The following is a 23,866-nucleotide window of genomic DNA, read 5'->3' on the forward strand; positions in this document are numbered from 1 at the left end:
CTCAGGTTTGATTCCTTGTCAGGGCACATACCCAGGTTGTGGGTTGGATCCTCAGTACAGGTGCATTCAGGAGGCAACTGATCAATGTTTCACTTCACATCAATATTTCTCCCCCTCTCTCTATTCCTTCCTCTCTCTAAAAATTACTGGAGTCTACCCGGTTTGGCTCAGTGGATAGAGCATCGCCCTACAGATTGAAAGGTCCCAGGTTTGATTCTGGTCAAGGGCATGTGCCTTGGCTGTGGGCATATCCCTGGTGGGGGGTGTGCAGGAGGCAGTTGATCGATGTTTCTCTCTCATCGATGTTTCTAACTCTCTATCTCTCTCCCTTCCTCTCTGTAAAAAATCAATAAAATAATAAAATAGTAATATATATAAAAGTACCTACTTTTAAGTTTGTTGTAGTGGAGAAAGAGTAAAAGTTTTCCTTGGAGATCAGGCACCCGACAAAAATGCCTGTAACCACCATTTCTATCAGCATTGTACTGCATGGCCAACCCAAGGCAAGAAATGTATATGGAGGTTAAAATGGCCAAGAATATCCCAAACACTCTTTAGAAAGACCAAGTTAGAAAGACTTGCCCTATCAGCCATTAAGACTCTTTTTCTAAAAGGGTATGAGTCAGGGTAGGAAAAAATAGACTGATGAATGACAGAAGTCTAAGAAGCAACAGCACTGGATTTACAACAAAGATGGCATTGGGGACTCATGTGGAGATCTTGGAGAAAGATGGATTTTACATAAATGATACTAGAAAAATGATGCGTGCATATGGAATGAGATGATAGCAGGCATAAGTAGACTGGGATATATGAATAAGAATTCTCACTCAGAGAATGAAAAGACAAGCCATAGACTGGGAGGAATTATTTGCTACCACATATAAAAGGTCTTGTATTTAAAATATACAAAGAATTCAACAATGAGAAGAAAAAAAAACAACAAATTAAAAGTGAGTAAAAGATTTCAGCAGATATCTCACCAAATAAGATATACAGAGAGCAAATAAGCATAGGAAAGGACGCTCAACATTTTATATCATTAGAGAATTATAAATTAAAACAAAGAGATACCATAACCCACCTGCTAGCATGGCACAATTCCAAAATACTGACAACACCAAATGCTGGTGAGGATATAAAGCAACAGACACTCTCATTCCTTGCGGATGGGAATGCAAAATGGTATGGCCAATTTGGCATTTCTTACAAAACTCAACATAGCCTTATCATACACTCCAAATGATTGCACTCCTAGGCATTTACCCAAGTGAGTTGAAATTTTTCTATCCCACACTGAAATCTGTACACAATGTTATAGTAGCCTTATTTGTAATTTCAAAAACTTAGAAGCAACTAAGATATCCTTCAATAAATGAATGGATAACAAACTGTGGTACATCCATACAATGGAATATTATTCAGCCATAAAAAGCAATGAGCTTTTTAACCCACAAAAATGCATGGAGGACATTAAAATGCATAATGGAAAGAAGGCAATCTGAAGACCATACCTACTGTATGATTCCAACTATATTACAGTCTGGAACAAGGTAAAATTAAAGAGTAAAAAGATCAGTGGTTGTCTGGGGCCTGGGAAAGGGGTGGAAGACAGGGTGAAGTGGAGCACAGATTTTGATGACACTGAAACTATTATTTATAATGTTGTGATTAATGGTGGACATATGGCATTATGTACTTGTCAAAACCCATAAAACTGTACAGAACAAAGAATGAGCCCAAATGAAAACATGGACTTCAGTTCATAAAAATTTGTCAATATTAGTTGTTCGTTGTATCAGGTAAACCACACCAATGCAAGATACTAATAATAGAGGCACTTGTGTGTAGAAGAAGAGGGATTATATGGAAATTCCCTGTGCTTCCTGTTCTATTTTTCTGTGACTCTAAAACTGCTCAAAAAGATGTCTATTGATTTTTTAAAATTATTTTTAAAAAAATTTATTGATTTCAGAGAGAAAGGGAGAGGGAGAGAGAGATAGAAACACCAATGATGAGAGAAAATCATTGATTGCTGCCTCCTGCACGTCCCCTACTGGAGATGGAACCTGCAACCCGGGCCTGTGCCCTTGACCAGAATCGAACCCAGGACCCTTCAATCCACAGGCCAACACTCTATCCACTGAGCCAAACTGGCTAGGGCTCTATTAATTTTTTTTAAAAGAATGTTCATATCAGCATTTATTATAACAGCCCAAAGCTGAAAAAATAAAATGTTCAGTAACAGTAGATCAATTGCTTGTGGTATATGAAAACAACTGAGTACTATAAAGCAATGAAAATAAACGAATTCCTCTTACCCAGGGAGAATCTCACAAAGGCATTCGTGGAGCTGAGAAAGCAAGAGGTGGGTCACCTGTGCCTGAGACCAAGGCCATTGAGGTCAACAATTATAGAGCCAAGATTTTCCCAATAGTAAATATGTATTCCCATTTTCAGAGCATAGTTCAAAAAACAGGATCACTAGGAAATTTTCTAGAGACTACATTAAGTAATAGAGACACAAGACCAAGCTTAGTCTTCACCTTGATAGGCATGCTATAGAACTCCTCTTGGCTCACCTTTGCTTCCTCTATTTCCATAGCCACCTCAGCTATTACAGAAGCTAAGAGAGTAAGTCTCCTCTTATTCTCTTCTACTCCATTTTCTAAAGTTGACCTAATCCCATATAATAAAACCCTAATATGCAAATCAACCGAACAGCGGAACAACCGGTGGCTATGACACGCACTGACATCAGAGGGCAGACACTCAACGCAGGAGCTGCCCCCTGATGGTCAGTGCGCTCCCATAGGGGGAGCGCTGCTCAGCCAGAAGCCCCAGGGCTGGTGAGCTCAGCATCTCCCGCCACCGCTGCAGGCAGGTAGTAAAGAGCAAGGGGTCCCGGACTATGAGAGCCCCAGACTGCGAGAGGGATGTCAGGCTGCCAGCTTAGGCCCAATCCCTGGGGGCATCAGCCCTAAGCTGGCAGGCAGACATCCCCCAAGGGGTCCCGGACTGCAGGAGGGTGCAGGCCGGGCTGAGGGACCCCCCTTTCCCCATTGCATGAATGTCGTGCACCGGGCCTCTAGTTTTTTATAAAGTATAATTTAATCACTAGATTAACCTGGTTAGAACGGTCATCCATTACTTACTGAAATAAACTAACAACTAGCCCAGTATTCTACATCATCTAAGTTTCTTTTCCATCTCTCTTTCCCATGTCTTTTATCTCTATGCACAGAACCTCCCACTTAGATGTCACAGTCTATACTTTGAGTCCCTGCTCTCTTTTAAATCTCTCAAGTACTTCGTATCTCTCTGTGACACCTATTTTCCTCTGCTTTCTTTAGTTAAATGTGTCTTATTCCTCCCACTCCCCCTATTAGATGTTAGAATGTTTTATACCAGCAATTGTATCTTGCTCATCTTTGTATTCCCTTTAACACAAAGTACCTGAATAGATGTAAGGTACTCAGATAAGTAATAAAAATAATGCTAACTTGAATGGAGTTCAGTATTCAACATTTTCTTCTTATTATCTTCTTACTTCCTAAACAGACATGCCACAAAATTCCTACAGCAACATCTGAAGTAGCTGGTTAAAATAACGTGTCCTCTATACTGTTCACATTCAAACTGTAAAAAAAAAAAAAAAAAAAAAAAAAAAAAAAAAAAAAAAAAAAAACTTGCAAAATTCTAATATCTGGCTTATTTATGCCACTTTCTTGGGATGTCATACATGCTCCAGTGTGCTTGTCTTTTCATTAAAACTGCTTTTTATTCAACATGATTCCCAGATTAATTCTGGCTGTACTTGTACTTGAAAATATATTTGCATAAATTGGGTGTTAGTCTCATTAGTGGTTATTAGCTTTCAGCATCCAGGGTATGGTCACTCAATTCATGCAGTAAGTATAATGAAATTGCTTCCATGTTGTTAACACAACATAAATAGAGACAACAACGCGAGTCATCATCACACAGGCATAAGTCAGGGGCTAAATGGCCTCTCCCTAAGGAAAGATACAGCACAGAGTAAAACTGAGCTGAGATGAGCATTCCATTAACCCCATCGCCTCTTTGCCCCTTGGCTTTGTAGAAAGACTCGAGGAAGAATCCGGACACCTCTGGAGCTCTGCAGCTCCCAATGTGGACAGGCAATAGGATGCAATTAGCATTGTGCATGTTTAATAGCTTGCACAGCAGGGGAGAAATGTCTAAGAGGATATTTAAGTTCAGCATAGAATTCTAGCAACCGCAATTTTAATTGCATACCAACTGCAAAATATTTCTCTCGTTGTCTAAATAAAAAGAAGGCTATAATACATGCTGTCTGCTTGTTTCAGGACTCAGTTATTAACCTTTAAGAATCTTTTTTATTTTCTAGGATAAAAGCCTCTTACTTCCACAAATGCATCTTGAGACTGGGGCTTAATTTTAAATCCCAACTCCTATTCTGGAGGACATTGAAACTTCAATCCCTGTCATGAAAATATCCTGAACAATATTTCAGACACAGGAATTTCAGGGCTTTTGTGTATTTTTTTAACTGGCAGATAAAACATAATTTTTAAAAGTCACAAAAATGAAAAGCTACCTTCTCCAACACACAAACACACACATGTTTAAAAACATGCAAAATACACAATCTGATTACTCAATAGCAGGTCATCGGAAGCACAAGCAAAGACAGGGTTGCTGTTTCCATAGCAATGACTCTATGTAGTTTAGCTCTTCTGGGAATTTAACCAAACCCCCAGGAGCAGGAAAAAAAATCATCAGCAAAAATGTTGTAGCATATGGCATCTGCCAACAAATCAGTGAGAGGAGAATACTTTTATTTCCTCTTCCTTTCTCCTGGCAGGAGCACTTTCATGTCAAGTGGTTTGAGGAAGCACACAGACTTTGTTGGTCACTCAGCACTTAACTCAACATTTAGAAATACAAGGCTTCTTCCTTTTCTTCAAATAAAAGAGTTGTTCGTGCCCAGCCAGGCTCTGTGGCACATGCATCCCAAGAGTGACATTTAGACATGGGTAAGAGCTTCACGCGTCTTCCCATGACTCTCATGTTATTCACCCTAAAGTCAACTCAATCTGCAGGGTTATCTATTGGGAAAGAATGCAAATGAAATTTTATTATCTATTTTGCTTTTGAAACCATTCTCATTCTGGGGTTCTGTGTGTGTATATGTGGTGTGTGTGTGTGTGTGTGTGTGTGTGTGTGTGTGTGTGTATGCAGGTTTTTAGTTCTACCTAAGGTTCAATGATTAAAGTAAGTTTTCGGCAGAAAAGAATAGATGTGGCACATTTTATTATTTTCTTTAGTCTCTCCACTCCTATATCTGGAATGATCTTCTAAGTATCAAGTTAGAGGCCATTGAGTTGGAGATACTTAAATTCTCTCTTCAGTATATCTTTGTAAAACCAAATACAATGAACAATAGCAACTTACGGTCAGTGAAAGTGGTTGTCTCAGAATGAGAAAACACTTTCAGGGGCGAGGAATGCATTACATTCTGAAGAGCACATTCAATTTTGAACTTTCTCAGTGTTAAAAAGAAGTTTCTTAGGCTGAACCTAAAACAACCTCCTTTTACTTGCACTGCTGACCTCAGTTGTGTCCTTCCGAGGAGAAACAAATGAAGCCCATATTCTTCTACATGACAGCACCTTGCAAACCCGAGGACAGTGTGAGTCTACGTTTTTCCTTCCTTGCCGTCCAAACTCGGCCCCTCTCCATCCCTCAATGGCATCACTTTTATTCTCTTCCTTTCCTACCTCATTCACCCTTAGAAGTAAGTTATTTTGCCAATAACTTCATGCGCTCCACTTTTTTTTAATGTAAAGTAGACCGTTGGCCTAAACTAGGGGTGACAATTGAAAATGTCATTAGAGGCCAGGCAGGTAAGTCAACTGTGTGAAACATCACAGGAAGTGGTGACAATTGTGGTGACTGAAGAATGCGGTCCCAACCCGAGTATTACAATTCACGTTCTTTAGAACAATGCACATATGCACACAAAACACACACAACTGGCTCTGCAGTTGCAATCCTTGACCTTACTTCTCTGAGAGCAAATACTAAATTAATAGAATACAACAACCTGTGAACTTAAAAAAAAACTTTCCCTGATTAGGCTAGGAGAGGGGGCAGAACAGTCACCTATGCCATCAGGCCACTCTAAGAACCATGGGGATGTAGCCAGTCAATTTTCTCTCAACAGCACATTAAAAAAATACAAACCAGCCCAGCCAGTGTGGCTCAGTGGTTGAGCGTCGAGGTCATAGTTCAATTCCCAGTCAGGGCACATGCCCGGGTTGAGGGCGCAATCCCCAGTGTGGGGCGTGCAGGAGGCAGCCAATCAATGATTCTCTCTCATCATTGATGTTTCTATCTCTCTCCCTTTCTCTTCCCCTCTGAAATCAATACCAATATATTTTTAAAAAATAAAAACCAAAATCATCACTGCATCATTGCTCAATATCTTATATCAGGTAAGCTTGTTTTCCACCAGAATGAATAAGGCATGAAACCATCAGAAAAGACACACCATAATTGAACATAATAGTAAAAAGTTAGACTGAATAAAATGTAAGAACCTACTATCACAGAGCATTAAGAGATGCACATTATTCATTTCTACATTCCATTAGAGCTTTCCTTTGCTAAGACTTAAATTTTGTTTTCAAAAGCATAAACTGTGCTCCCCTGAGTGTTTAAAAGTTCTAGTGCTGCCCTCCAAAATGTATGCAAATTCTCTGTCTTCCTGCTAACCACATGGGCACCTTCAGGAACCTTCCAGCTAGCCCAAACTTTGTCTGTGGCCGTGGTCCAGGGAAGGTAGTTGCTCTAAGTTTGTGTGGAAACAAGGAAGTAATGTTATAAATATCAGTCTACAAAACCCTGATCTATTTCCTACAAGCTTAAGAGATAGAACATGGGACCAAAAAAAGAGTCAAGCTTTTCCTCAGATTGGCGAAAAACATATTATTTTATGATCACATGTCTCTAGTCGACTGTAAGCATTTGGTTAGTGACACTTATAGAGAATAATGAATGGCCTGGAAGCTGGGGTTTTCTACATGCAAACTCCTCTAAAGAAATAACCCCTTCGCTTAACCCACAAGGCAGCTAAATGACTGCATCATCATCATTCATGACTTTAAACACTCTTTTAACAAATTAACGTTAGAGTTCTGCATCCACACCCAAATACTCATTCCCTAAGGAAAAAGAAACAATTTATTAGTTTACCTCTGTCTATCATCTTTGATCCCGTAGGCTTGTCTGGGACAGTCAGATGGTCTAGGTTGCTACTCAATGAAGACGTGTCACCACCAGATAAAGAGTTCAAAGCCCCGCTTTCTGACGTGGCCACGCTTTTCTCCAGGGCCTGGTGACCGTCTGCCTCTGAGGGTCCCGGTTGGTGGATCTCCACAGCAATTGCTATAGACGGTCCCACATCTTCAGCAGCAGAGGAACTGTCAATGTTGGTCAAGCACTGTCTTTCTTTCGAGCAGGAGGCGGGCAAAGTGCTGGCTGCCTTTACGGTATTTTCCAGGGAAGAGAAAGAGCCCGGTGTTTCACTCAGTTTGGATGAAGATGAAGATGAAGATGCCTGCTCTGCTGCCTGTTGTGCACACACAAAATTGAAAAAAAATAGTAAGTCGTGATTATATACGCATTTTCTACTTTTAATATTCAATGAAGGTAATCCATTGTTTCAAAAGTGGCCAATAGTCAAAATAATGTGTGTGATATTTATATCCATATGGCAGGCATTATGGTGCCGTTTTCTAAAAACTGGTTTATACCATTTTAAATTCACTGTTCAAGGATTTGAAAAAATTTCCATATCATGATTTACCTTATTCTTCAATGTTCTCCAGAAACTTAACAGGCCTCTTTGGGGAATTCTTTGGAATACTGAAGGACTCTTTGAGCAAAAAGGAGATTGCAATCTATCACTAAAATGAGCAAAAAATCTTGAGAAATGTGATTAAGAAATGAAAGCAAAAACTGGAGCCAGAGATGCAGCAAAATAATATTAACTGAATGATGACCAGTAATGTGGGCAAAGCACATATATTGACCAATCCTCAAGTATCTTTCACATATTCCTTAGCACATGACCAGTATCAGCTCATAGCTACATAGTTAGGTGAAATAATGTTACCTCATTCGCTCTTCAATACTTTAAAAACTTCAATAATAGACTTTTGCCAAAGAAGACAAGGATACATTTGCAGGTTCCTAATTCATTACAGAGAAACCAAAAACTGCCCCACAGACTCTGTGAAGTGGGTTGAGGATGTAGGTCTCCTGCAAGCAGTTCCTAACATACAGTCGAAGGCTGAATGACAATCCCTGGTGACATTTTCACCAGTCCATGGAGAAAATATCAATGCAGCACCACCAACTGTCCTCTCTTGGTAAACACTTCACTTATTCGGAGATCTTATCCTTGTTACATTTTGATGTTAAAATACAGGGTGTCCCCAGAAATGTGTACACGCTTTGAATAATGATTAATTCCAATGGGTTCGATCTGAAAAGAAAGAAACATCAACTAAGCTATCAGCTATAAAGTGTGTAAACATTTTTGGAGGGATGCCCTGTATATTTAGAAAATCGTGATGGTGGATATTAGTGTTTTTCTTATTTATAGTCATCAAAATAAGGATTTCATAACTATATGTTGTCCTTCCATTTTTTATTCTATTGACCGGTAAAATCCATAAATCCAAACACCAGTGGTCTATGGATCACCCTATATCTCCATTGGCAGGTAAGACAGAAGAGGCATTTTATGGTTTAGTTTCATTATATCATCCTATGGAAAATTCTCATCAATTTTAAACATTCAAAACTCCAAGGAAGTGTAAGGGAAGAAATTGTTAGAGGGAAGAAGCCAAAAAGTAAACTAGGTCTTTACTCAGAGACCTCAGAATCATTGCATCTAACTCAGAATGGTTGACTTTCTTCCAAACCAAAACTATCCCAAGAATTTTGCAAGTTCAAAGCTCTGAGTTCTGATGGGAAAAGCCTGTTATTTGGCCATTATGTGCCCGGCTGGCTGCATATTAGACATGGATCATCAAATAATCAATAGATCCACTTTTTAGTAGCATGACATTAAATTATCTAGTTAAGATACTGACTCATCACATGCATCTTCTAATAATATATTTGTGAAGACATGAAAACTTTCCATTCGGGAATACATCAATGAACTTGGGAACCAGTTGCTTTCAATCACTCCGACCATTTAAATTCTAAGAGATCAAAGAAAGACCTGTAATTCACTAAATAAAAACCCAATCATCTGCAGAAAGTAATGCCAACTTGCCAAACTATCCAAATAAAAGCCGGGAATAGTTTACTCATTAGCAGGACCTAAAAAATAAATATTACAAAAATACCTACTCTGGCCCAGTCCTGACACACTCCCCTACTGTGAGCTATTTGGGTAAAGCTTGGCTTCCACATGCTCAGCCTCCTTTTCTGCAGAGACGAAGCTCCAGCAGTTTCTGTTGCTCCTTGCTGATACTTCTCTAATTAGATTACAGCGGAATGGATATTTGAGCCAAAAACTGCGCATACCTGCTGCAGCACAGTCCACGAGCCTCTATGAACCTCAAAAGTCTGCTTAAAGGACTAAGGAAAGACACGATAAGTGAGCATCAGAAATGCCTGTGGATGGTATTCCTGTTTGTGGTGCTACTCAAACTCAGGGCAAATGCTTTCCATTTTCTCTACCACCATGTAGCATTTATAAATGTGATGTTAAAATGGAGAAAAGAATAAACCAAAAAAGAAGAAGGAGGAGGAAGAGGAGGAGGAGGAGGAGGAGAAAAGATTACGTGTATTAAGTCAGAGGAAGTTTTCATTAGAAGAGAGATTGACAAAGTACAAATCAAAGTGAACCTACAGCAACATTACGGAGGATTCCACACGGGAACGTGCTTTATAGACAGTGTGGTGTTAAATCATGGCTCATTATTTCTACCATTCTGTAGCTACTAATAGCTGTAGCTACATGTCAAACCAAAACCTGTTCGCTCCATGCCGTCTGTGAACCATCTGGGTAACATGCTCATAAGTTCCCCGCTGCAAATCAAATGAAGGTAGAAAGGAGTGACCGACAGTCACACCCTCATGTGGCTAACAGGGGCCCATCCTTCTAGAATCAGTTCAGGGACAAGCTCCTCCCGGAAGCTTTCTCTGGGGACGTCAGGGCAAAACAGGTCCCGCTGCCTGGTGCTTGGGGCCTACTTCTGTCTCACCAGGTGGAATATCATTTTATTGGTCAACTGATACTGTAATTGCTGATTGACTTGTTCATCTTTGTTGGTGAGTTACTTGAGAACAGGCTGTTTTAATCATCTTTGCGTCCCCATTTGTTGCATCTGTGCCTGACACATTGGTCACAAACTAATGCCAACAAAGAGCAGACTGGAGAGCCAGCTGTAGGAAGAAAAACAGCCCTGGGATGTCCAACCTGTGATTGAAGAGACCCTGAAATTCTCTGCAGAGCTGCTATGGGTGATCAATCCTAATCCTCGGTTCTAAGGGTGACAGGTACTGACGGCAGTACAAATGCTCATTCTCACAATCTCAAACAAAATTAGGATTTTATTTATTAGATATTAATAATTGGATGTGGTTTCACAAATTTGAGAACATTTGGGATTTAAACATTTTGTTTTTTGTTGTGTTTTTTGTTGTTTTTTTTAAAATCCTTACTCGAGGTTATTTTTCCATTACTTTTTAGAGAGAGTTGAAGAGAGAAAGACAGAGAGAGATACTGATGTAAGAAAAACACACCGATTAGTTGCCCCCTGCAAGCGCTCTGACCAGGGCCTGAGTCGGGGAGGAGCCTGAAACCAAGGTAAGTGCCCTCAACCGGCCTTGAACCCGGGACCCTTCAGTCCTCAGGCCAACATTCTATCCACTGAGCCAAACTGGCTAGGGCTAAATATTTTATTTGTTTAATGAGAGATCTAAAGACATTTTAAATATTTTAATGTTAATAACGAGACTATATATATATATATGATTAAATTAAAATTTCAATATTATTTTCCCCATTTTCTCTATAAGATACTTTTATTCATCAAAGTATAGTTCAAATGATGATTAGTTCCAAAATCTTTTCCTTTGCATTGTTTTAAAACGCAAGCTCGACATGGGGGAAAGTAGTTTTAAATGGCCACCAAAATCCTGTAACTAGAAAGAAATGAGTTAGCATATAAATTTTAAGCAATATTATTCAAATCATATAAAAAATGGAAGATACAGGAATAACTTAAGACTAAACATAATGAAACCAAATGAAAAAAAAAAAGAAGACTATACACAGCCTTTTCCCCCTTTCATTAGCTATATCAATAAAAACAAACCAGTCAATTGCTCATTGGCCCTAAAAAGTATTTCTATCATATGCTAGTCACATTACCATAAAAATCCGAAGACCTCTGTCACTGACCTGCATGATCTTGGGCAATGAAGTGGCAAAAGACTCCCTCCTCAATCCAATCCTTAGTGTCCATGACCTTCGAAAAGCCATTTTACCTCCAAGTCCTGTTCTATTGACTTCCTATCTCCACCATCACTCACCTCTCGCCTGCCCGGTCCATCCTCTAGTCTAAACAATAACTAGAATATTTCTAAAACAGAACAATCACAATATTCCCCTGCTGAAAAATCTTCTAATAACTGCCCATAGCAGAAGAAAAATAGCCATAAGTCTCCATTATGGCTGAGAAGGCCTACAGGAACCCCTACCAGCCCCTCAGGCACCATCTGCTGCCACCTCCCCTCCCTTCTCCTTTCAAGCCACATCGGTCTTCTTCCTGCTCTTTGAGAAAATCTCTGGCCTTTCTTGTGCCAGAAAGGCTCTTTCTGTGGATTGTTCATTGGCTGCCTCCTTCCCAGGATTTTGGTCCCAATTCAAATATCACTTCCTCAGCAGGCTGTTCCCTGACAGTCACATACAAAGCAATATCCTCTATTCCCAGCCCCGGCCACTCCCTAGCACATTGCCCTATTTTTTTCTTCTTCAGAGCATTTATCCACACTTGAGATTATTTTGTTTGAATCACAAATTTATTGTGCCTCTCCCTCAACTTAGAACTCAAGATGCTTAACGGAAGAGACACTATCTCGATTCGGCCTCCCTTATCGGCAACAGTACCTGGTACGTGGTCCATACGCAAAAACATTCCTAAGCTTCCTGACTGACTAACGCAGATTTACTGAGAGGAGCAAATGAAATAATATAAAAGAGTATTCGTAATAAAATGTAAGTTTAAACATGCAAATGATACTTAGGACAGTCATATTTACTCCTCTGACCATGGCTTCCTTGCTTGTACAGGGTTTTTGCGAGACAACTAAAACCATCCTTCGCAAAGCCATCTGAAAGCACTAGAAAAGTGTGAAGTAGTAACTTTCCAATTCTCACAGGGAAATGCTTGTAGAGCAACAAATCTGTGGAGAGTGGGGATGAAGTCACAATAGTCACCCCCTGACCCATTTATCAGTCTATTAATAAATATTGATCAGGTTTTGAGTATGTGTTAGGAGCAGTCATAAGTGTTATGGGTAGAGAAAAAGATACTGGACACTGACTATGATATTCAGAACTTAATAATTAGAGAAAAACAACAGATATACAAAATCTATAATAACAGGCAGATGAAAAGGTGTCATAAAACAATGCACTATGGGAGTATAAAAGATTCAGAAGGAAGGAAGGAAAATCCTGACTTAAAGGACTAAGGAAGCTTTCATGAAGGTAGTCACAGTTGAACCTGTCTTGAAAGATATTTAGAAGGTGGAATTAGGATGGGGGTGCGAGGTTCCTGCAAGTGGAGAAACTTTGTAATTCCAGGCTGCGAGAGCAGAAAAGTCTGGAAAGTTTTTGGGAAAATAACCGGCAGTTCATTGAGGTGATGACAATGGAGGAATCAGCATCAAGACAGTTCTGCTGGTTTAAAGGAAGCCCGATACCTTAAATATCAATCTAATGAGCCCAGAATTAATTTGATAAACAGTGAGGGCTTCCTGAAAGGCCTCACGAGCTGAATCCATATTATCGGGCTGCACTTTAGAAAGACTCATTTGGATGTGGATTTTTAAGAGGAGAGATTAGAGACCAAGAAAGAAAAATAGCCTGCTATTTCCATAACCCAGGCAACAGCTAACGTGGTCCCAAACAGGGGAATGGCAGTGGGAATGGAAGACAGAAGACAGGGTGAGGGACAGCCAGCACATCTTGCGAATGACTGCCAGAAGAGCAGGCTGAGACGCCGAACTGTTAGAGCAAGAAACAAAAATGTAAGAGCCAATTTTAGAAGAATTTGAAAATCAGTTAAATGTTCAAACCATAGAGCTTATGTTACTTTTTTGCATCTTAAAGAGAAAGCACGCAATTTTCTTTTTCTTAACTATGTAATCACGGATAATTCTTTTACAACTATCTCACTTGCAAGCATTTGAATTATTTTATATAGTCCACATATCAACAGATGAAGTAAACTTTAACAGCTGTGCAAGATTTATCCTACTGGGATTACATTTTCATTTCTAAAATTGATTTTATCACTTCCTGTGCTTAAGAGACTTCCTCCTCTGCCACTGCCCAATGGGCCACCGTGTGCAGTGTTTGTTTTTACTTAGCTCTTCTTCGTTGATTTTTTTTTTCATCATTTGGATATACTAGTAAAGGAATTGTACTTGTGAAAAGCAGCCAAATATGTGACGGCCATGTTAAAAGTGATCTGCATGAGCTTCCTGCAGCTGGAATTATCAACATTTATATTCTCCTTTCCTCCTGTGTCAGATCCAGGTGGATCACCTGTTGGGTGGTCTACCTAACTACATTCAAAATCTGACCATTCCATGTCTCATCTATGCCCTGCTCTGAATCACCACCGTGTCTCTCACTAGATTTCTTTGCTTTTATACTTAGCCCCACCTCCCACGGTCTCTCCCACACAACAACCTGAATGGTCCTTTCAACATGGAACTTGATCACTTCCCTCCTCTGCTCAAACTTTCCCAAGCCTCCCTCAATAACGCCAAACAGCACAGGCTGTACATGGTATGGCCACCACCCATCCATCCTCATTTCCTGCTGCTCTCATCTTTGTCACGCTGCTCCCACCACACTGGCTTCCTTGCATTATCCTCAGTGCACCAAGGAGATCTATGCTTGGACAACTCCTTCCCCCAAAATCCACCAGGCTGACTCTCACCACCTTTCAAGAGTTTTGTTCAGATCTCAGTTCTCACCCAGGCCAGTCCTGGCTTCCTATTCATTGCTACAACCTGACCTCCAGCATTCCTGACCTCCCTCACTCACCCTACTCTACTTCTACTGACAGAGCAGATAATAAGCATCAGTTTCCTTCGACTGGAAGTTTGGGTCCACAAAGAAGTGAGTGCGTGTCTTTTTTATTCACGATGTGTCCCAAGTATTTAGAACAGTAGCTCTCAGCAAATATTTGTTAAATGAATTAATAAGCATGTAATCACAGATCAAGTTTTCAGGCAATGATTTTTAAAAATTAAGTTTAGCGGGAAAATGCAGGGTGGAGCAAAAGTAGGTTTACAGTTTTCAGTGTGCAAAACACAGTTTATTCTTGTATTATTATGTATTAGTTATTGTATTATTTTCCATACAAACAACTGTTGCCCCACCTGGTATGCAGTATAGGTTTTTAATGGTTGTTATAGCTCTTAAATCACTTTGTAATTTATAATATTGGGTTTTAAAGGTGGACGAAGTTGGTTCTTTTTTTGCTCTTTTGTGATTTCAGGGAATCATGGATAGTGATTTCTACAAATGATCTTCTATGAAACCTACAGACTCCTATCTATTTTGAGATTTTTTACTAGGCCTGTCAAAAAGCTCCCGTTTCTAACTTCTCTGTGAATAAATGAATGTCTCGTCCACTACCCACCCTGTGAAGCCTTCTCAAGGAAAAGGAACATAAACAAACACCTCTTGTTCACTCATTGAAGACCCTGTCATGTCCCCTGTGATTCAGCCACTAGAAGCAGAGGTCCAAGTCCGTGTAGTGCTGAAGTCCTACAGCTCATCTTTCCTCCACAGCCATTAGAACGACTGGATATTAGACTAAATTTATAGGTCAAGATTTTAAAATTTTTTGAGAAAATTTTCCAGGATAATGTGATTTTATATTTCTGAGTTCATCATTCCAAAATGAAAGTTTATTACCCAATTTTTTTTAAAAAAAAAAAAACAAGAACTGAGTGTGTGTGTATGGTGGTGGTGGGTGGAAGACTGCATGAGATTGAGCCAAAACAACAACTTGAGACACACTCTGGAAAAAGTTACTATGATTTTTAAAATTTCATCTGTTTAAATAAAAAGCTTAAATGTTATGTTAACCAAGTGTCTTACATGTCTGTTTTTCAGAAACAAGAAGAAACAAAATCTGCCTGGGAAATATGCAAGAAAGAGGAACATATTCTATTTCTAAGAAAAATAAAATCTAGCTCTTCAATATTTATCTATTTTCTAACATATTTCTTCAGAAAAAATGTTAGTCTTAGTGGCCTTCCAGAAAATGCTCAACACAGAACTTGAAGAAATAACATATGAGTGATGACCCCCAAATTCTAAAGCATCCTTCCACTTCAATGATGTAACTTACTGGTCTCATAAGCACCCTTTCAATTATTTGTTTTAAAACAGCATTCCCCGTAATGGCATGTGAGACGGTCATGGCACAATGCAGCTGAGTCATGACCCTTCATCTAAGACAATAATTGGTTGCATTTACTTTCACCAAGTAAAGTCCTGGGTACCTGACAATGCTTCTAGTAATCTATGATACTAATTTGCCATTAAAAAATGGAAATCACAGTATTTTAGAACTAAAATAAATCATACAAGAGTCATATATGGGGCACCGTAGGAGAGAGAAGGAATTTCAGGAAGACAAGGAGGGAGAACCAACCAATCTTTTTATGTTACAGGTTAAAATAGGAGAAAGAGAAAGGGAGTAAAAAGAGAGAGAGAAATTCAATGGAAACATATGTTTCTCTATTAAATCAACAAGGAACATCTATTAAAGACCCCCTCAACTTCTTTAGGAGCAATAAAGGGTAATCAAATAAGAACATTGTTAAGAGCTGGGAGACGCTCTGAGATCTGGAGATATCATTAAGTTTGATATAGATAAAATAAAAGATTTTTCACAATTCAGAGACTGATTCCAAAAGAGGAAGACCACATTAACAAAAAGCTATGAATGTATGAAGAAAGGATAAACTGCAAGACTAGTTCAAAAATTGGTCCAAAATTTACCATATTCAAAATTTAATTTTATTTATATCTCGTTTAATTTTGGCTAATCCTATTTAATAGATATTTTTTAAAAAACATTCATTCAGTAAATATTTATTTATGGTTTGGCTGCTAGCCAAATAAATTAGAAAAGTGACCATAATCCTGCACTGGCAGAGGGTAAAGCAGGAGAGGTTGTTATCTAGTTGATATTCAACACCTTAAATCCAGGACTTGGCAAAACAAAAATCCATTAATAACCCGAACTTACATTGGATACTTTCAAAGCTTAGACTCAAACCTGGACTGTTCTCTAGTGAATATACAGAATCATTCCATGTGAAGATTTAATGCACTAAACCCGCTCCTGGCTTCCAGCTATCTTTCTGACTCTAGTTTTCTCTTAATGCTGCTATCTTTATCACCTTTACATTAATTTCACATTGTAACACATGCACCTAGGCAGGGCCCTTTCATTTCTCTCTGAGAGTAAGTAAGGTATAAATAAAAGTTATAAAATGAGTCTATGCAAGCACTGGCCTATCACCAAGAAGCCGTCTTTATTACTGTGAATCCTCTGAGAATGGCACATCTGTGGGTCACGCACAAGTACTCCAAGTTTGTCATACGAGTGGGTTGCTATGGAGGAGGCTCAAAATCAGCACCCTGAGAATTGTACTTGTTCTTTGGCAAGTATCTTAATTTAGCCTTTCTAAAAATTTATCAGTCAAGGTCATTTCTACCCAATTGGAGGGAACGACATCCATGCACTTGATCAATGAACAGCAGACTAATTTCGTGGGTACATACCAAGGGGGACAAAGTCTCCGAAGAGATAGGAGGCGGTGCTGTCTCCACAGCTATTTCTGGATCATCCTGTTCACTCTCACTGTAGCATTCTATAACAAAAATGAAAATGCTTAATGTTTCCATGGTCATGGCACAGGTTATCACTTACGCCATAATGCACGAGCAGAGGTCTGTCCATCTGGCTAGCGCCATTCCAACCCAATTCAGAAAGTGCTCATCTAGTGAGCTAGTGGGTGCAAGGGGGTTACGGGAGAAGGGAAAACCAGTGGCCACATCAGGGTTTCTGCCCTCAAGGAGCGTCCAACCCACAGGAAGAGGCCTCCCCATAGGTAGCTCAGGCAAAATAAAATAATTCCTCATATATTAAGAGAGCATAACATCAATAGTGATTAACTCTGATCCCAGGAACCATAATGAGCTGAAATTGAAAGAATAAGCAAACCCTCAGTGGTGCCAAGAGTGATGTTAGTAGCAGGCCATCAGTGCAACTATATGAAGCCCCTAAAAGAGATGGTGGAAAAATAAACTGAAAGGCTCCTTGAGGCCGTATCATGGAAGGCCTTAGATACCAGGATAAGGAGAGGCTTTTATGTAGTTATTTTTTTCAACATATCAGTGTACTTTATTTTTTTAAATCTTTATTGTTGAAAGTATTACATCTGCCCCCCTTTCCCCTCATTGACCTCTTCTAACCACCTCCCCTAACCCCACCCCAGGCCGTCACCACCCTATTGTCTATGTCCATGGGTTATGCATATATGGATACAAGTTCTTTATTTTTTCTCTTCCCACCCACCTACCCTCCCCACCTTCCCTCTGACTTTACAACTAGAACCATTTATTTTTTGGGAAATAGGACCAGGGAGATAGTTAGCACATTGATTTCACAGTATTGTAATGCATCTCTCTATTGTTTTAAGCCTAGTTGCCACTGTTCTATGTCTAAATTAAGATTGTTTGATTTTGTTATCCAAAGATATAATTCTCTAGTTCCAATTGCCAAGTTTTATGTGGTTTGAGCATTTCAGAATAGCATCAGCTCTGCGACCCTGGCACCTAACGCCTCTTCTTTTCCATATGAAGGAGCACTTGCATCATTAAGGAGAATCAGAAGCCTGTAGCTGTGAACCCTGAAAGCTACAGACTGGGCTGAAAGACTGAAATTCGGCCTGTGTCCCAATCTGACCTTCAGGTTCCTAATACAAACTTAGGGTAATTACTCTCAGCACACATCTGGTGGAAATATTAAAATATCCGAAAGGAAACAGTGGGATGAAAGTTACCTGTCTAGATCATGATGAGATGATGCCTATGAGTAAGAATCCAGTAAGTGAGGCAATGAAACATTTGCATTGGCAATTGTGTGAGATGTCACTGAAGCCTCCAGTTGCTAACGAGTGGGTGAAGTGTGAACAGTACGCACAGCCAGCAGAGGAAGCTCGATTCCATGCTGGCGAGTCGGTGCGATTGTCTCTGCATGTTTTCAGATAATTTTAAATGCCAACGAATGTTTCATTAGGACAAGGCAACGTATAGAACTTGACATGGTTTTTTCAACCTATTCTAATTTTCTTGCTAAATTTTCATAATTTTAAAATAGAACATACCTTCGTCTTTTGTAGTGGATTCATGATGGGTTACAGATAATCCAAGCTTGTTTAACCACCTACAATTTAAATAGAAAATAAACATTTGACCAAAGAGATTCACTTTTCCCTAGACCATGAATGAAGGTTTTAGGCCAAACTTTATAATACACTTGTCAGAATCTTACAGTCAGTCTAAACATTTCCAGCACAAATTTGTGGTATTGAAACCTAAGACTTCTGGTTTCACAATATTTTCGTTACTTAGGGCACTCTTTTTAAAATATATATATTTTTTTATTGATTTTAGAGAAGAAGGGAGGGGGATAGAGAGATAGAAACATCAATGAGAAGAGAGAATCATTGATTGGCTGCCTCCTGCACACCCCACACTGGGGATTGAGCCCTCAACCTGGGCATGTGTTCTGGCCAGGAATCGAACCATAACCTCCTGGTTCATAGGTCAACGCTCAACCACTGAGCCATGCCAGCCGGGCTACTCAGGGCATTCTTTGCAAGAAAAGAAAAGAAATGAGGTGGCCCATTATCCAGTGGACTACTGTGGGTAACATTACATATTCTAAAAGATGAACAAACATATTTTTTGCAATTGTACATTTGAAATTGTTAGCAACGATGAAAATCTTTATTATTAAGTTTAGTAACTTTACCATTGAAGTTTTAGCTCTGTAATTCTTAAAATGTCTGTTCATTTCACACAAAAATAAAGAAAAGATGATACATTTTTAAGCCAGAATTTTTATTTTAATCAGTAAAAAATCTAGCTAGAGCTAGATAGGTATACCTAAACTGGGGAAAATTTTAATTCCTTGAATAATGTTATGTAAAACAAAAACTGTCCATGTCATCTCTTCTATTGATTTACCATTTTGTTGGCCATGAATTCCAACTAAACATCAATAACAAAAATAGAACTAGACAACCCTTAAAGAACTCAAACTTGGCTTATAATTTCAGGTGACTGCCATTCTTTCTCAAGGGTTTTGCTAGGAACATATTTTATAACACCGAATTTTTAAAAGATATAAAAGGTCTATTTCATATGCTCCTAACTATATAACCTATTTAAAGGGAAAATACTATTTGGGGGTGGTGATCATCAAGCAATTAATTTTCCACATCTTTCCAGTCTTCTGTATTTTTAAAAATGTTCCATATTGTGTATTACTTTTGAGAAACCAGAGCCTTTAATAGTGGCCTAAGTCTACCAATACCAACAAAATAACGATGCTCTGCACTTCAGGATTCACTTACTAGCATCCCTTTCACTTGCCTGAGACCTGTAACGCCTCATGAACAATTTACAGGCCACACACCAAGGGCAGAAGTATTGCACATTCCCACCTGTCAATCATTTAGGAATCTTTACCCAGCTCTCCACCTGCCATGGCCTTGCTGCATTTTTTAACAGAAAATATAAAATAAATTGGATTGCTAAAAATAAATAAAGTAGGACTGCCTGCGAGGAAAAGGTGAGTCCCGGCCTCATCTCTGAAAACCCCTTCAGCACCATGAGTGGCTCTTATGGCCACTTAAAACCGGAATAACACCTGGGCCCCGCTCGTGCCATAGGCACTGGAAAATGTTCAAGACCCAACGGAATAAACAACAAAACAAAGAAGCAGGAAATCCTACTAAACAATGCAAATGGCTAATAGACATATGGAGAACATTCTCAGCTTCAACTGTTTTTTGGGTAATGCACATTCAAACACAGGAAAATATTTTTCATCACTAGATGGGCAACCTTTTAAATATTTCTGATTTCTAGAATTTAGGAGAAAACATTGTAATCTTTTTTGAGTTGAACATGAAAATGGATGTGGCCAATTCAATGCAGGCAATTCAATGATAGCATTCAAATTTTAAATATCCATCCTTTTTGCCCAATGAGTCTAACTATAAATATCTAGCCTACAAAACACAACTTCATTACACAAATGACAAAAACAAGAAAATAAAACATAATACAATGTCATTGTCCATCAATAGGAAAATGGATCAAGTGTGGCACTGATTCAATCGGTACTGTGTTATGGTGGAGCTAATAAAAGGACAGGCGGGAAGCCTTGTAATGACTTGGGAAAATCCTACCATACTGTGAAGTGAAAAAGAGAAAGTGAAAACATGTTTAGGCTGATTCCATGTACTTTTAAAACTATGTATTTGTATACATCCACAAACTGATATGCAAAGAAAGCCGCAGGAAGGCTATACAGCATACTGTTAAAAGTGGCTAATCCCAGGGAGAGAAGTTGGGGATATGGGGAGGTTTTCATGTTGCATACTTCTGTATTATATGATTCTTTTATCTATATTTTTATTGATTTCAGAGAGGAAAGGAGAGGGAAAGAAAAATAGAAACATCAATGATGAGAGAGAATCATTGATCGGCTGCTCCCTGCACGCCCTTGACTGGGAATCGAACCCGTAACCCAGGCATGTGCCCTTGACCAGAATTAAACCTGGGACCCTTCAGTCCGCAGGCTGACACTCTATCCACTGAGCCAAACCAGCTAGGGCTGTATTATATGATTTTTACAAGAATATATTTTATGTGTCACCTAACTAAAAGAAATATTTAAAAGCACATTTTTAAACATTGATCAGGCAAAGCACAATGAATTTAATGATTCACTTTTAAAATACCAAAAATAAACTCATTCTTAGTTTATACATAATTTCATAATTATATAAGCTAATCCCCCCAAAAAGTATATAAAAGTGAAATAGACAACACATTTTGACATATCAAGACAAAAATGGTTTTAAATTGAGAATGCCTGAAACAAGCAAAGACAAGAAAATACAGAAACATAGCAGAATGGAAGAGTATTGACAATAAAAAAGGATTACTCCCAGCCATTACCCAAAAGCCATGTCCTTTTACTAGTAATTGCCATGGTTAGTTACTTGCTGTGTAAAACTGGTGATTGATCAGAATCTTGTTTGAGTGTTTTCTTTCCAGCACCCACTGGCTAAGAGCACCTCCTTTGCTAAGAACATTTTAGTTAAAACATTGAGGCAATAGAAAATTTTCTATTTGTGGCTAAATAGATGGATGCACAATAAGACTGGTATTTACACAGAAGATGACAGATGTTCCCGGGAGTGTGTTGTATGTTGACTTGCCGTGAATGTGTGTGTTGGAGAAACACAAGTGCTAAGAAATTGATGTGAAAACAAAGCACGTGCTTCCCGCAAGCACCGTGGGAGAAAGGCAGCTACCACCAGCCTCTGTTCAGAAACCAGCTCTTTCATTCCCCTTCACCGCTCACCCTGTCCTGATACATCGAGGGTCCCTTCAGAGCACACAGCATAGCTATTAGCCTTAACTGCATTTCCCTTCATCGTCCCAGAGAGAAATGTCACCCCCGAAAGTCCGTTTCCCAAAGAGGAGGGCTTCTAAAGCGGAACCCGTCTCTCCAGATGCCCTCACGCCCTCCTTCCCCAGCATCTCGGCACCCGCCCCCCCCCGAGAAACACGCAGCCACGTGATGTACTGGCTCCAACAGGCCACCTCGGTAGGAAAAGAGACTCCTCAGGGGCTAATGCAGAACAAGCCCTTCAACACCACATGAACAACCTTGTGGGAGACGTTAGCCCGGAGGCCCCAAGAGATTCTGCATTGATGGCTATTAGAAAAGCCATCTTCAGAATAATAAAACTTAACAATCTACATATATAAAAGCCTATGTGACCATTATGACCAGTCCACCGAACAACCAGTCAATCAGTCTCTATGATGCCCACTGACCACCAGGGGGCAGACGCTCAATGCAGGAGCTGCCCCCTGGTGGTCAGTGCACTCCCACAGCCAACCTCCTGCAGCCGGCTAACCTCCCCGCAGTCCCCCCCGCAAGCCGGCCAGCCCTGATCGGCCCTAATTGGGACTGGGTGAGATGGTCCAGATCAACCACGATCTCCGGCCAGGCTGAGGGACTCCACCCATGCACGAATTTGTGCACTGGGCCTCTAGTGTATCATAAATCAAAGAAATTATGATACATTTGGGCACAGACAAAATGGGCCATTTGTCTATGAGTGACCGCATGGACAGTTTTACACTCTAAAGGTCATTCCAAACTATGGGATCAGAACACCTTACATTCAAATTTCAATTTACACCTTGCTTGTAAGCTGGAAATATAAGTGTTAACATAATTTCAAGTAAAATTAACAGATCTTCACAGCATAGACTGGCAATAAGATCTTGGCTTCAGTAACTATGAAAGGCTTTGACTTAGCCAACCAGGCAGAGTGTATATGTCTCAGTTATACTAGTAGTTAATACGCATGCAACGCTGCTTGCTGTCAGATTCTGCAAATGGAAAACACAAAAACTGAAGATAAGAGGACTAGAAACATAAACATAAACTGGAAAAGAGGGTGAGCAAGAAGCAAAATAATACAGATGTGTGATTTATAGAGCAAATCTGCCTGAACTGTAACGGGTTTAATAACTTTGTACTGGTTCACAAATGTATTTTGTGATGCCGGAAGAGAAATTCACAGAAAACAAAACACTGAGCGCTAGCTGTTTCTCTGGTAAACTCGGTCTCACCCTTCCCTCGTCAGAGAGAACAGAACCACTTTGAAAGATCCAGCCACAGGATGGGCAGGAAGGATGTAGACAGGAAGGAAGCTGGAGATACAAGACGTTGTTTGAGAGAAGCCAGGGACAGCAGGAGGCTATGAGGGGAGATGGGGGAGGGGGGCCATTTGGGGTTAATGGATGGCTCAGCTCCAGGCTAACTGGGGCTCCAAATACTGCTAGGCAAGACATTAAGCTTTCCACACACCCCTTCCACCCCTAGGGCTAGCTAGTCAATAGGATTTAGAGTTACTCATGTAAATAAAAAAGAGCTTTGACAGTGAAGGTTTAAAAATCTTCTCCTTCTGTGTGTCTGCTCTTATTTTTTTCGGACACTTGAGAAAGCCAGGAAGGAAAAGCTAAGATCAGAAAGAGGGAAGAAACCACTTGTCTCTTTCTCCAAGTAAACAAAAGACTTGCTTGAAAGACTCAGTTGTCAATTCCTTGCCTTGTTATTTCTAACACTGGGTTTCTCAATAAGAAGCTCTTCTGCCCTCACATGAAGGGTTGCGGTGGGGAAATGAGTGT

At 39.6% G+C, this 23,866-nt stretch overlaps 1 protein-coding gene across 1 annotated transcript in view; it reads right to left on the reverse strand.

Annotated features, from left to right (window-relative positions):
• The window catches only part of IPCEF1 (interaction protein for cytohesin exchange factors 1), a 128,022-nt gene that overhangs the window by 17,335 nt on the left and 86,821 nt on the right, over positions 1-23,866 (reverse strand). Inside the window, exons 7-9 of the mRNA XM_015560017.1 lie at positions 18,745-18,803; positions 17,138-17,226; positions 7,261-7,636 (exon numbers count right to left, since the gene is read on the reverse strand). Of these exons, the coding sequence (XP_015415503.1) occupies positions 7,261-7,636; positions 17,138-17,226; positions 18,745-18,803 (524 nt within the window). The remainder of the gene's footprint in view (positions 1-7,260; positions 7,637-17,137; positions 17,227-18,744; positions 18,804-23,866) is intronic.

The sequence above is a fragment of the Myotis davidii genome, unplaced genomic scaffold (assembly GCF_000327345.1).
Source record: "Myotis davidii unplaced genomic scaffold, ASM32734v1 scaffold1494, whole genome shotgun sequence".
In the NCBI taxonomy this organism is placed as follows: Eukaryota; Metazoa; Chordata; class Mammalia; order Chiroptera; family Vespertilionidae; genus Myotis; species Myotis davidii.